The 13560-nt window shown below is 39.5% G+C and overlaps 1 protein-coding gene across 2 annotated transcripts in view; it reads right to left on the bottom strand.

Annotated features, from left to right (window-relative positions):
- Positions 1 to 3236, bottom strand: part of spata17 (spermatogenesis associated 17) — a 105655-nt gene extending 102419 nt beyond the window's left edge. For both annotated transcript variants that reach the window (XM_034188107.1, XM_034188099.1), the window contains exons 1-2: positions 3072 to 3236; positions 2349 to 2438 (exon numbers count right to left, since the gene is read on the bottom strand). In XM_034188107.1, coding sequence (XP_034043998.1) covers positions 2349 to 2438; positions 3072 to 3133 — 152 coding nt within the window. In that variant the 5' untranslated portion in view covers positions 3134 to 3236. The remainder of the gene's footprint in view (positions 1 to 2348; positions 2439 to 3071) is intronic.
- Between the last annotated feature and the right edge of the window lie 10324 nt (positions 3237 to 13560).

Raw genomic sequence — 13560 nt, 5'->3', positions numbered from 1 at the left:
GAAGCTCTCCACAAGTGGTCCTTGGCTCTTCCACAACTGCTTTGATAATGCTTTTCACTACTCTTGCAGAATTCTTGTGAGGAGCCCCTGGTTATGGCCAGTTTACAGTGAAATGATGTTCTTTCCACCTCTGGATTATGGCCCCCACTGGAACATTGAGAAGTTTAGAAGTCCTTCTGTAACCAATGCCATCAGTATGTTTTGTAACCATAAAGTTGCGAAGAGCTTGAGAGAGTTCTTTGCTTTCACCCATCATGAGATGTTTCTTGTGTGACACCTTGGTAATGAGATGACTTTTTATATATATTCATCAGTTGGGATTGAACCAGCTGATATTAATTTGCACTAACAAGGGGCAGGATTGCTTTCTACTTACTGATGGATTTGAGGTGGTGTCTTGGCTTTGCATGCCTTTTGCACCTCCTTCTCTTTGGGTGTTCAATACTTTTTCCCTGTCATTTTACATAATTACATGTAAATTTATGGTGGTTTGATTTCTGATCTATGGTTTGATTTCATTGTATGTATGAATTACTTGGATTGTTGAAATCTGCTGAAAATTTTATGTCAATGGCACCTTTAGAAATATATTTACTGAGAAAAATAGTGACATGTTCAATACTTATCTTACCTTCTGTATATCAGCACAGTTAGCATAAATGACCAAGTATCAAGAAGTTGGTATGGTTATGTACACTGTTACTCCATAGTTATGGGGCAATATGCCAGTCATAATCTTTAATATCTGCACCTAAACCAAACATTATGAAAACTGCAGCCCAATCAGCAAATAATATGCATTAATAAGACACTCAAACCAAAGTTAGCCAATTAAGTTTCGCTTGATTTTTAACTTCAAGATGCTTGGGCTTCATTTGTCCCACACGTCACTCCAATCATGGCAAAGCTTTACCTCTTAAAGTAGACCTGCATTGAAATAAATGCAGTCAGATCTTTGGACCAAAAAATGACTTATATTTACACATAAGATCCTTCTGAATGTAGTAAAGTAAATCTGCAAGCCCAGATCTGTCATTCAACGGAGAAATCTTCATTTAAATAATGATTTACAGCTAAAATTTGGCCCTCTGCAAAACTGTCATCACATCCGGGACATTGTCGAGATGTCAGAGAGAAGACACTATCCCAGCATGCACTGCATGCGCCAACTGTAATTTGTGGATTTACGTCAGTTTGCATCTCTTACAAAAGCACCTTTTTATTGTCTTATACAGAAGGCTCGACTTTTTTTTAAAACTTCATATTGTCTTGCGGTACGTTTTGTGAGTATACATTTCTTTTATTTTTCCCTGAAAATTATTTTTTGGGGACTTTTTCATACGCCCATTTGATTGAGTGGTGTCGCATTGAAAATCTACTGTCTTTAGCCTACCGCCATTTCGAGGTTGTTTATGATTGTTTTTCCTTTAGACTAGATCTATATTCAATCATATTTCCCCGTAAAAAACATTACTGGTGAGTTGTATATTATCTTGCTCTTAGACTGAATGTTTGTGGACTGCATAAAAATTATATTTTCGGGACTTTTTGCAATGTAAGTAGGATCTGCACGATCAATGCAGCTGCAGTATGAGTGAACGGACAGAGGCAAGCCAATATTTTCTCACGGGGCAGGGCTGGGGTCGGGGTTACCGCGACGACCCGCTGGCATGCTGCGCTAGCGAGCAGGCTGGCGCAGTAAGGGTCGGGGAAGAACGTCACCCGCTATCGATGTCACCGCTGATCTGGGCATGCAGAGCTGTATCTCGCATTCATTGCAGCTTACTTTTGGATGTTGAAACCAGGATGTGTATAACAGTAACATTACTAACAGAGAAAATCTATTTCAATTGAAAAATAGCTAGTATTGCATTCACTCAACGCGTGGCATCGGACTGAAGGCGCTAGCGCTCTGTCTTATTTCTTATGTCACGGCAATGTCCTGGATGTACAAACAGTCTTCGTGGAGGCCCAAATTTTAGTTGCAAATTTGTCATTTTTAAATGAAGATTTCTCTGCTGAATTACAAATTTGGGCTTGCAGATTTACTTTACTGCATTCATAAGCATCTTATAATTACATATCAGCTATTTCTTTCTGAGATCTGACCACATTTATTTCGATGCAGGTCTGCATATATATTTGTCTTTGTATGTGTGACAACTGCTTGTGTGCTTTGTTTTATTTGTTATTGACAGTATAGTCAAAGCAGATAGTCAACCCATTAAGTCTGGTCTGCTTGAGGTTTTGTCCGAAAACCAAAATACCTGAGTGAGTTGTTCCTCGACCAGTGTAATGTCCTTGCTGAGGGGGTGGTTAAAGAAACCCACCTACTTTATACATCATACCTGAGGTATGCTCGAAGCCTGCAGCCTCTAAACCAACTCTGAATCAGGGTGGCAGCATGGTTTTCCTTCTGCCTGTTCTCTTCAGCTAGCCTGGAAAAATACAAGTGCACAACACACAAACAACCAAAATAACACACATTACACCACCGTACATGTGACATACACACTGTCAAAATGGTGTGTTGTCATGCTTGTTTAAGCATCCTCATCAGCTGTCTTTCAAAAAAAAAAAAAAAAACTGTGCGCGCGCGCGCGCAATTTCATACCAGTTTGGGACACAGCATCATTTCATCTATATTATTTCTGAATTTTAATTTTTATCCAATCTTTTCAAGTGTATGTTTCTGTCTACGGTCTTTCCACGCAGCCTTTACTGTGTTTATTTTGCAATTGAGTTTCACTGTCATCACAGCAACGCTTCAGCTTGTTTTACATATTTTAACCGAAAACCTGCTTGGAAATAAACATGTCACCGTGTACGTACTCCTTTTAGTTCTAAACAGTGTTTCGAGTCCAGTGGACTGCCGTCACTATAGCAACCACGAAACTTTCCCGGCAGCAGCCGTCACCAGTTCAGCGACACGCATTCATCCAAAACACAGCGGAAGAAAACACTCACTTCAATACAAATACTAAATATGGACCACATGTAAAACAGCTATCATTAGTGTTTTGTCTAATGGCTCGCAACTTCTACCTGAATAAAACACAGACGATACATGCCTGTTTGCGTTGAAATAGTTATTCTTAAATTCTTCAATTAAGCCTTTCAGCCGCTGTGTCATGTTGATCCCTGCTCCGCTGTGTCCAAAATCTCTCCCTCGCTCAATCCTTTCACAGTTTATCTTTAACTATAAAGTACGCGTGGAAAAGAAAAGAGTATCACTGGATTTCATCCTCACTCTGTGGCTCACACACATCCGGCGTGTGAAGCGTTGCATTGTGGGATATGTAGTAACAGTCGTGTTCAGGTTTTTGGGGGACAACCTTTTGATGCACTGAGGGAACTTTTTTGGGACAATATAAACTTTATAACATATAAAGTTAAATTAAAAAGGAACGCGCGTGGGTCCATTGGCAGATGGGTTTGGCATTTTTCTTTTGCCTTTCAGCTTCTGGGGGAGTGCCAGCCCACAGACACCCCCCCCCCCCCCCATTACAGCCCTCTTAACCTCCTACCACTTTAAGCATTTTTTTTAATGTAGATGCAAATTAATATTCAAAGTTTTCAGCTAGCTGACAGTAAAATATGGCCATATTATCTTATCTCAATATTGCCATATCAATATGATATAAGATATGACTATGATTTCACACAAGGTGCAGGAACAGTGAAAATTAAACATTCTTAAACAAAACAATAATAATACCACACTCATTTTGCACTCATCATAAGGTTAGGATACTGTGCCCTCCAAAAGTACTGGAGCACTTGGTATTTCACACATTTTAATTTGTTTATGCCATTTCAAATACAAGAAATACAAAAAAATGTTAAGAATGAAAATTTCTAAAATTATCTTCCTCAAACTCAAACTGAAAGCAAATCTCTAAAACTTGATAATACCTGTCAATAATAATCACTTTTATTGCCAGTTTTCTTCAGACAAGTCAGGGGATGGAAACATGAACATTTCCAAGTCACTGAATATGTCTTTGACTTTATTTACATCAATTATGAGTAAATACAAAAGGTTCTTTCACCAAAACATCTTGGCTTGCATCTCAGATGTACTTTCTGGCAAATTGTAGCTGAACTTTCAGGTCTTCTTTTTAAGAAAATCCTCCTCTATACCACTTCATCGGGAAGCTATATTTTATATTTTTAATTAATTTATATCAAGTTGTAGACATTTGCTTTTAGTTTGAGTTTAAGGAAGATAACTTTATTTATTTATTTATTTGTATTTGAAATGACATAAACAAATTAAAATGTGTGAAATACCAACTGTTCCAATAGTTTTGAGTACAATTGAGAAACACTCTGTGGCATGTGCATTTTTAAGTGAAATGCATCATCCTGGTGTCACTCAGAGAGCAAAATTAAGAGGTTATTTAATCAACCACTGCCTGCTCATTTAAAAATCACTGGAGACACATGCATATTTAAGGCAACCCGAATTAAAGGAGGATGCCGCGTTTAACAACCTGGACCTCATTTCTGGCATGAAATATGGTTGTTTACTCACCAATATAACTTTGGTGTTGTAGTCCACGGTTCAAACGACGTGGTCAGTTCAAATGTGAGGCAAACATTTTTCTTCTTCTACTAAGGTGGATTATAACTTTTTGTGGTACACAGCACCAACGACTAGATAGGAGGTACCCAGCAGTTAATATGACTCACTGATTTCAAAATGCAACACTTTTCAACCGGACATGCGGTGCCGTGACATGTCAGTCATCTGTGTCCAATCACATTTCAGGGGAGTCCAGTGCAACCCTGGCCTCCACTCCAGCTCTACCCATGCCAGGAAGTGTTCAACATTTGACATTTCCTCTTTCACTGTGGACTCAAAATTTGGCACTTCCTGTTTCAGTGTGAACTTGCCACTGAGTTACCGCAAGATTCCATGGGATCTTGTCTGTCGATCCAGGAAGTGTTTGACATTTAACATTTCCTGTTTCATTGTGGACTCAAAGTTTGCCGCTTCTTGTTTGGGACTCCCTGTACCATAGACCAAGCTTTGTGCCACGCTTAGTGGCTGTTGTCTCACAGCAAGAAGGTCATGGGATCAATTCCCACCTGTGGCCTTTTTGTGTGGATTTTGCATGTTCGCCCCGTGTTTGCGTGGGTTCCCTCGTGGGTGCTCTGGCTTCCTCCCACATCCAAAATATGCAGGTTAGGTGGACCGGAAATTTTAAATTGTCCGTAGGTGTGCATGTGAATGTGTTTGTTTGTATCTATGTGGCCCAGAGTGGTGTCCTGTCCAGGGTGCGCCATGCCTCATGTCCTATGACTGCTGGGATAGGCTTCAGACCCCATGTCCCAATCTTGGATAAGCAGTTGAAGATGAATGTGTGTGTGTGTGTGTGTGTGTGTGTGTGTGTGTGTGTGTGTGTGTGTGTGTGTGTGTGTGTGTGTGTGTGTGTGTGTGTGTGTGTGTGTGTGTGTGTGTGTGTGTGTGTGTGTGTGTACTGCAGTAACCCACAATGCAGGTGTAATAACTAGAATGTACTGCTATTTTACCATTTCAATGGATATATTTTATTCTGGTTGTATTTCTGATTATGCATGCACGTTTCTCGCATATATTATTGTTACCCTTCATTTTGATAATGCAGCCGACTGATGTGCTGGTTTAGTGTTGTCATAAAGAGTTCAAATCCCAGCTATGTTATTTTTGTCTGTATGACAGCAAAAACATAACAAAAAGATATTGAATTGTTTCTTCACTTGAACAAAAAGAACAAGAATTCTTTGTGAAAAGAAAACAAAATGGTTGGAAAAGAAGCATAGACTTGAATGATTATTGACTTTGGTCTTATACATTTAACATAGATGAAATGAGCCACTGAAAAAAAATAGCTCTTCAGTCTGAAGTTAGTTTTATGCTATAATGTTTTATTTTGATGCTACGACGGAACTGAATTCATAATGTTTGCTAAGTTCCAGTGTTTAAAGGTGTCAAGTTTTTTCTTGCTCCTCTTCGTTTTCTTCTTCAAAACTCTGGGCTGCATTCTGTACAGTGGAAATAATATTTAAAAAAATCGCATAATAGGGATTAAGAAGTGCCTGAAAAATGGATGCAGATTGTGCATCTGAGTATTGATCTGGAAGCTGCCACAGTTATTCCATCCATCACTCCATCCATATTCCTCCTTTCTTGACATTATCAGGCCCCATCATGCAGTTATCAGTTTATTTTTTCGTGCTCTTCCTTCCCTTCCTCACTTGCTCCCCTCCCCTTCAGTTCTTCAACCATATTCACCTGTCAAAATGATCGCCTCAGCGGGGTGCGCACGAGGAAAGATGTCCGTCTGGCAGGTGGTCAGACAAATAGACTGTTGGCATTATAGATTACTGCTGAGAGTGACTCAAACAAAATAATAAAAGTGAATGTGTGCAGAGTCTTCCTTCCATGCACTTTCAAATCTTTGGCATTCCTGCTTTTCTTGCTCTGTCATTTTCACTCGGGCTAATTTGCCATCTGAGGGCCGACGCTGTTGTGAAGAGCAGCAGGCAGACGTTCTCTGCAGAGTTATGGCCGGAGGCGTGAACCCGTGGCGGCCTGGTCCATCCATTGAGGGGCAGCAGGAGGCCAGCCGCCCTGGTAATTACCGGAGAAATGTTGTTGTGACAAGACTGCGTGAGTGAGAGACGGAGAGATTTTCAGGGAAAGTGTTGTGAGGATGGCTGGAAGCCATTTGTCCCAGTGTAACGCTGATTAGGTGTCATCAGGTGTGAGAAACTGAGACAAAACAGGAAGACTGAGATGTTCGTGGAAAGACGGTTTACACAAAGTCTAATGACCCACTTCTGGACCCCCATCTTCTATCAATTCTTCTTCCCCTTCTGCAGATTCCTCCATCCTCTGTTCCTTCCTAATCAAAACAGTTTTTGTTGCTCACGGTGAAGCAGAGTAATTCTTTACATCCTGGATGTGTTCGTGTATCACCCCCAACCCCTCCATCTCTCTGGCTTTCGCTCTCTCTCTCTTTCTGTGTCCGACTCTCCATACGGGGCGTGTCATTTAACACGCCTCCAGTCACCTCTCACAGTTAGAAAGCTCATCCAGCCAGTCATTCTCTGCGCCCATTGTTCCTAAATGAGGGCCATATGTGCTGCGGCCAGCGCCGGTCGTAAAGACTCAGAAAAGACAAGTGCCACCGGTGATACCAGCGTCTGTGGGATAGTGTGTGAGTCCTTACTGTGTGTGCATGTGTGTGTGTAAGTGTGTACGTCTGTCGACGGGGTGCAGCGAATGGAGAGTGTGTTTCTCAGCACGGCCAGTTTGGCCATTATTATTAAACATCTGTCCGCAGCACATTAATTCCCCCACTCTGACACATCCCTCTCTGCCCAGGGATCACTTAATTGAAATCCATAATGACTCTTTCTTCTCTGCTCTCCCACACTGAGTGAAGTCGGAAGATATATTTTAGCAAAAATCAGAGATGCCTTTTTTTAGGCCCCAAAGCCAATCTGACTGCATAAACCTGTGAGGAAATGTAGGTTATTTTGGAAAATGCAACAAATTCCGGTTGCTCCATACATAGACGGATCATGCAGCTATTTTTTAATTTACTTGAAAGTCATCAGAGGGAAGAAGCATATCCTGCACACTCTATCAATGACCATATAAATGTACAAGTAAATATACACTCGTGTGTTGCCTGTGGGAATCCCCAGTCTCTACATTGGGTAGCTAAAATAGGTAGCTGACATTTTTCAAGGGTGGTAATAAATTGTGCAAAGTTTCTATAATGAGTTGGAATGGACTGTGAGTTCATAATGTTTTTAGAACCTGAGAACTCAGTCCTTTTATTTCCTGTTGATTATGTAATTTTTTATGTTAATTTACTGTCTTAATGTATTTATAAATTCTTTAGGTTCTTGTTATCATATACACATTATTATTATTATTACTTCAATTTTAACATTTGATTTTTAAATGGACCACAATGGAAATAAGTGTTTTCACTTTCTTGTGTCATTCATGTATTTTTAATATATTTAAAATTAGATTATGCACTTACATTGAACTGACTAAGTAAAATCATGCACACATGCACGCATGCAGTCACACTTTTAATATATAAATGACCCCTGCTGGATTGATGTGTGAGTCCAAAATGTCCATTGTTCAGTGTTGTCAGATAATATATGTGGCTTCTCTTAAAATATTAGTCCTATCAAGCTCAGTTTTTGCACCATTCATTCTTGACCCAAAATACATAAACATGCTAAATGGCAAATATCAGTTCTCGCTAGTTTGTGCGTGTTCAAAATTGCATGCACGCATGCAGAGCTTTTAGTCTTTTCTGCATTCGCTGTAAGCAGATGTGTTTAAGTTGAGAAACAAAGACTGTGGCAGACATTAAAAGGACTACACTTTTCACTTATGGTACCGGGAGCATGACCCTTAAGTCACTCATGGGAACAGTAACATAACACTTAACTAAACTGACTAAACCAATTGAACTACAAAAACACAATAAATCAATAACACTAACAACACTGTTAAACTAACATGAACCACAACATTTAAAACCCCAAGCCCCCGAACTCCCATGGTGCATTGCAGCACAATGTCCATTGTTTACTGGTTAGCTAAAATCACTAATTTCTCTAAATATTTTCCCTATCAACTTTCCATTTTTTACAGAATCTATCCTTGACCCAAAATACATAAGCATGCCAAGCAGTAAATGTTAGCACTCCCCTGTTTTTGCGTGACTGAAGCCATACGTATGCACACGCACACAGAGGCCACTTGGCTATTATAATATATAGAATATGTCTGTCATCGTGTGTTTGACTATGTGTGACTCCATCATATGACTTCTGTGTGACTTCACTATGAAGTCATTCATACCTATCAATCTTAAATATTTAGCTTATCAATGTATGATTTAGGTCACCCATTTAGGCTTATTGGCTGTTGATATACAAAAATTGTATTTACTTTGATCTTTGACCAAGCTACTGCAAAATCTAATCACCTCTAGATATCTGTCTACATAATATTCTCACCACATTTGATCCATCTAGGCTCTTGGGTTGTTGAGATGTACAAAAAATAAAAAAATACTACCCACCACTATGCAATGTGCTGATTTTAATTTTACCTTGTAGACAAAGTTAGCATTCCTTTAACCAGTCTTGCAAGAGCTTCATGCTGATTTTTGAACTTGTATGAGAGTTTGGAGACATTGAAATAGCATCTGAACAGCTTATCTCAGCCAATTAACCTCAAAATAATGTTAAATTCACGCTGCTTCATAGTGCACTCATGCTGTTATTTTGATAATGTTTGAAAATTCTGCAGAAGTAACAGCATTGAGAGTTTTAAGTGCCTCAAAAAATATTTAGCAAAAATAAACACACAGCTGCATGTAGCGGGTTTATTGCAGAAAGTGAAGAAAACACTTCAAGTTTTACCTGATGTGCTCCGACGCTGAGTAAATATGCAAAATTTCAAGTCATATTTTCAGTGTCTGCCAGGTGTTATTTTTTATTTTATAGCACCAATGCTTTCAAAGCAATTTAATGGTGTCTCTTTCCCCTCTCCATCCCAATTCTCCTCCCACCTTCTCTCACTCACCGTCCAAATATCCTACTAATGGATAAAAACTATGATTGTGCTGGTGGAGGAGAAATATCATACTTTTATTAGCTCACGTATACCCAGAGAGAGAGAGAGAGAGAGAGAGAGAGAGAGAGAGAGAGAGAGAGAGAGAGAGAGAGTTGGGGGGAGAGAGGTAATGAATTGAGCATTGTGTAAAATAGTTTAATGCCGGGGTGGTTCATCATTATTTGTGGCGGATTGCGTTCAGACAGCAGTGATCCATTAGTGCGCTCGTTTCCATCTGTGTGTGTGTGTGTGTGTGTGTGTGTGTGTGTGTGTGTGTGTGTGTGTGTGTGTGTGTGTGTGTGTCCCACCCAGAAGGACATTCTCTGCTGCCGGCCTCACTGTCACACTGAGAGATTCATCACGCCCCCCCCCGCCTCCACCACACACACACACACACACACACACACACACACACACACAACTTGTACGCGTGTAGCATTATTGTTACATCATTACACCTCTCATTTTTCTTTTCAACAATTTGTCATTTTTGGTGTCTGTGTTATCACCTGTGCGCAAGTATACACACACACACGCGTGCGCAAAGGTAAACATGCATGTGTATTTTCTGGTTGGACAATCAAAGGCAAACTTGTGCTGCATCCTTCATTTGCATGTTGCCTAATTTACGAAGACAGCAGAAAATTACACAGTTCTTTCCTGGGACTGTCTGAAGGTGAGTTCTGAAAGAAGCAGTTCTGTGGTTAGAGCAGAAGAAACAATTATATCATAAGGCCAAAATGGAAATGTTTAAACTTGAGAGACATTCACACAGCATACGCATTACCAAAGTGAAATAATCCTGGAAAAACAACTTTGTTGTTTGTTTGTACGGCACGTTCCTGTCGTACAACTTCAGTGTGCATCACACACGGTGCAGAGGTATATCTCCGTGTAACTGATTTGATATCCAGAAACTATTTCTTGTTGATTTGCTGTCAGGAGATTTGTGCGACAGATCAGTAAATTTGTTTTTCAAAAACTGATCCCATTATCAACAACAAAATAGTGCTGCATCACACCATGGAAAAGAAAGTATATTCTTAATCGACATATGCCCAGTCAACACCTAAATGTCATACACTTCAAATTAGTAATTTCATCAAGTTTTGAGAAAACCAGCACAATTTGATAAAAAAAGCTAAATTTTTATTTATAAAATAAAAATTTATCTAGAATCTACACCAATATTCCAATCAAATTAAAAATCAAGTCAAATCAAATAAACCTTTGCAAGACATTTTAATAAGTTTCATGGAAATATATATATAAAAAAAACTGGAAGTTGACGGAAATGTAATAAATAAATAAATCCATGTCACTATGTCAATGCAAACTACAATTTATTTATCTATTTTTGCCACAACATGTCATAATAGCAGCAGAATTCAGGACATAAATATAATAAATAAATAAATAAAAAATCTTCCTTGGCCACTCTTCAATCTAGGCTCAGTTCCACTCTGAGACCGTTTCTAAAGGACTCTGATACAAAAGACCATTTCTGCAGTGACCTCTAATGCTGTAAGCATACAGTTTTTTTTTTTCTTAAAAATATATATACTTTAAATCATATGATACTTGGCAATAGAGTTTTGTTTTATCAATGGACAAAATTATTTTTCTCCATGCCAGTGCCTCAACTTGGTCATGATGATGATGGATTAGCTCTCAGCCCAACAGTGCCCATCCCTTGGTCAGATTTAGGTGAAGAAGGTGCCCTAACTGCCTCACAAGCAACACATGTTTGGATCCAGACATTCTTTCAAGTGTCCAGGGTTAAAAAGATATCCCTGCCTGTGCAGTGTTTCTTTGGACTGCTCTCCTGCTACTAAATGTTGATCATCTGTTCTGTGGATGTGAATAAAGACTATTACGTTTGCCCACCTAACTTATTCTCTGCTCTGGGGTCTCCGGCCGTGTTATACTCATCACATATAATGATGAGAACATTTCAACTTTTTCTGTAAGTAGTTCACCAAACACTTAATACGTCACTTTAGATTTTTGTGGATTCTGTGTAGAATTATTCCTGTTAAAAAAATAAATCAGTTTGTACCGCACATCAGCTTGTGACTTTGTCATGTCTCTTCATAATAACACAAGCTATATACGTATTTTGCTAATTTCACATTTGGTTCAAGCATTTGGTCTGTATGCTGGTTCGTTCTCACCACAATTGAACTTTTGGATCACAATTGTAATAACTGGGTTGACACTTGCTCAATCATATTGCACCAAGAGGGAAAACGAACCAGAGTGTATTTTAACCAGACCAGGAAGCACAGGTGTTAAAGCACTCGGAAACAAATTAACCATTGCAATCTATGTCATGAAGAAAAATCCAAAGCTCTTGCCTGTTGTTGATGTTTTAAAGAGTCACATGTCACTTCTGTTGGGTGCGAACTTCAACATCTCTTTGTTTGTTTGTGTATTTATGTCCTGCCACCACAGGAGCTATTCTGATTCTCATTGCTTATTGGTCAAACCATGGCAACAGAGTGACAGTTGGAAGCGACAGCCAGATCAGACACTGATAGCGTGTGTGTGTGTGCGCGTGTGTTATATATCCTCTGGCAGGCCTCAGAGAGCTAATCATAATCACACTGCAGAGATTAATGAAGTCAAGAGCAATCAACTCTGACACACAAACAGGGACACACGTGCGTGCACATTCACAGGAACGAATAGTGATTCTGGCACACACACACACAATCCTCCTTGTTTATTTGAGGCAGTGACATGTGGAGTGACTTTATGATTAACTGAATCTCTTCTTGTGTGAACATCTGTACATACATATGCTCCCACTGACAAAATTCCAATTTGCTTACATGTTTTACTTGTGATCTAACTGGATACTGCGACAGCATTTAAAGAATAGACCGACTCAGCCTTTACAGAGTAAAGAATCTTTGTCTATTGTGAAGTAACATTTGAGCAAAACAAACAAACAAACAAAAAAACACCTGACGTTTCATCATATTTTGATATCAGTTACCATTTTGGCTTCAAACGTTTTGCCATGTGCATATTAATCCAAGCAGAAACCCAGGGACCTCATGTACAAAGAATTGCGTGGACTTTCTATAAAAGTTGGAGTTCGCCAAAACCCTGAATCTGGCATAAGCACAAATATATTCAGATGTATGAAAGTGTGCATAGGCATGAATCCACGCACGTTTCATTTGCACATCCCACTGAATGTGGAATTGAGCGTGGAACCAAACTCCTCCCTGGCCATGCTCATTTAAATATGCAATTTTATGTAAATAAGCCCTTTGAGCAGGGATTCCCCACGACATCACATCAGACAACATGAACACAGTAAATAAATTATATGAGTGAAGCGTTGCACAGCGGTGCGAAGCTCACTCATGGTACAGGGTGGCCTAAACAGGAAGTGCCAATTTTCAAATCCACAGTAAAACAGGAAATGTTCAAATGTCAAACACTTCTTGGATTGACAGACGAGATCCCATGGAATCTGGCGGGAACTCAGTGGCAAGCTCACACTCAAACAGGAAGTGCCAATTTATCAGTCACAGTGAAACAGGAAATGTTCAAATGTCAAACACTTCCTGGCATGGGTGTAGCTAGAGCGGAGGCCGGGGTTTCACTGGACTCCACTGAAATCTGATTGGACACAGATGATTGACATGTCACTGCATGACACGTCTCATTGAAATACCTACATTTTCAAATCAGTGAGCCACATTGACTGCTAGGTTCCTCCTGTCCAGTAGTTGGCGCTGTGTACCACAAAAAGTTCTAATCCACCTTAGTTGAAGAAGAAAAATGTTTGCTCCAGATCTGAACTGAACATGTTGTTTGAACTATGGAATTCTAATCACACCAAACTTATACTGGTGAGTAAACGACCGTACTTTATGACAGAAATGAGGTCCAGGTTG

Source organism: Thalassophryne amazonica, chromosome 2, assembly GCF_902500255.1.
Source record: "Thalassophryne amazonica chromosome 2, fThaAma1.1, whole genome shotgun sequence".
NCBI lineage: Eukaryota > Metazoa > Chordata > Actinopteri > Batrachoidiformes > Batrachoididae > Thalassophryne > Thalassophryne amazonica.
This window is presented reverse-complemented; position numbering and strand designations above follow the sequence as displayed.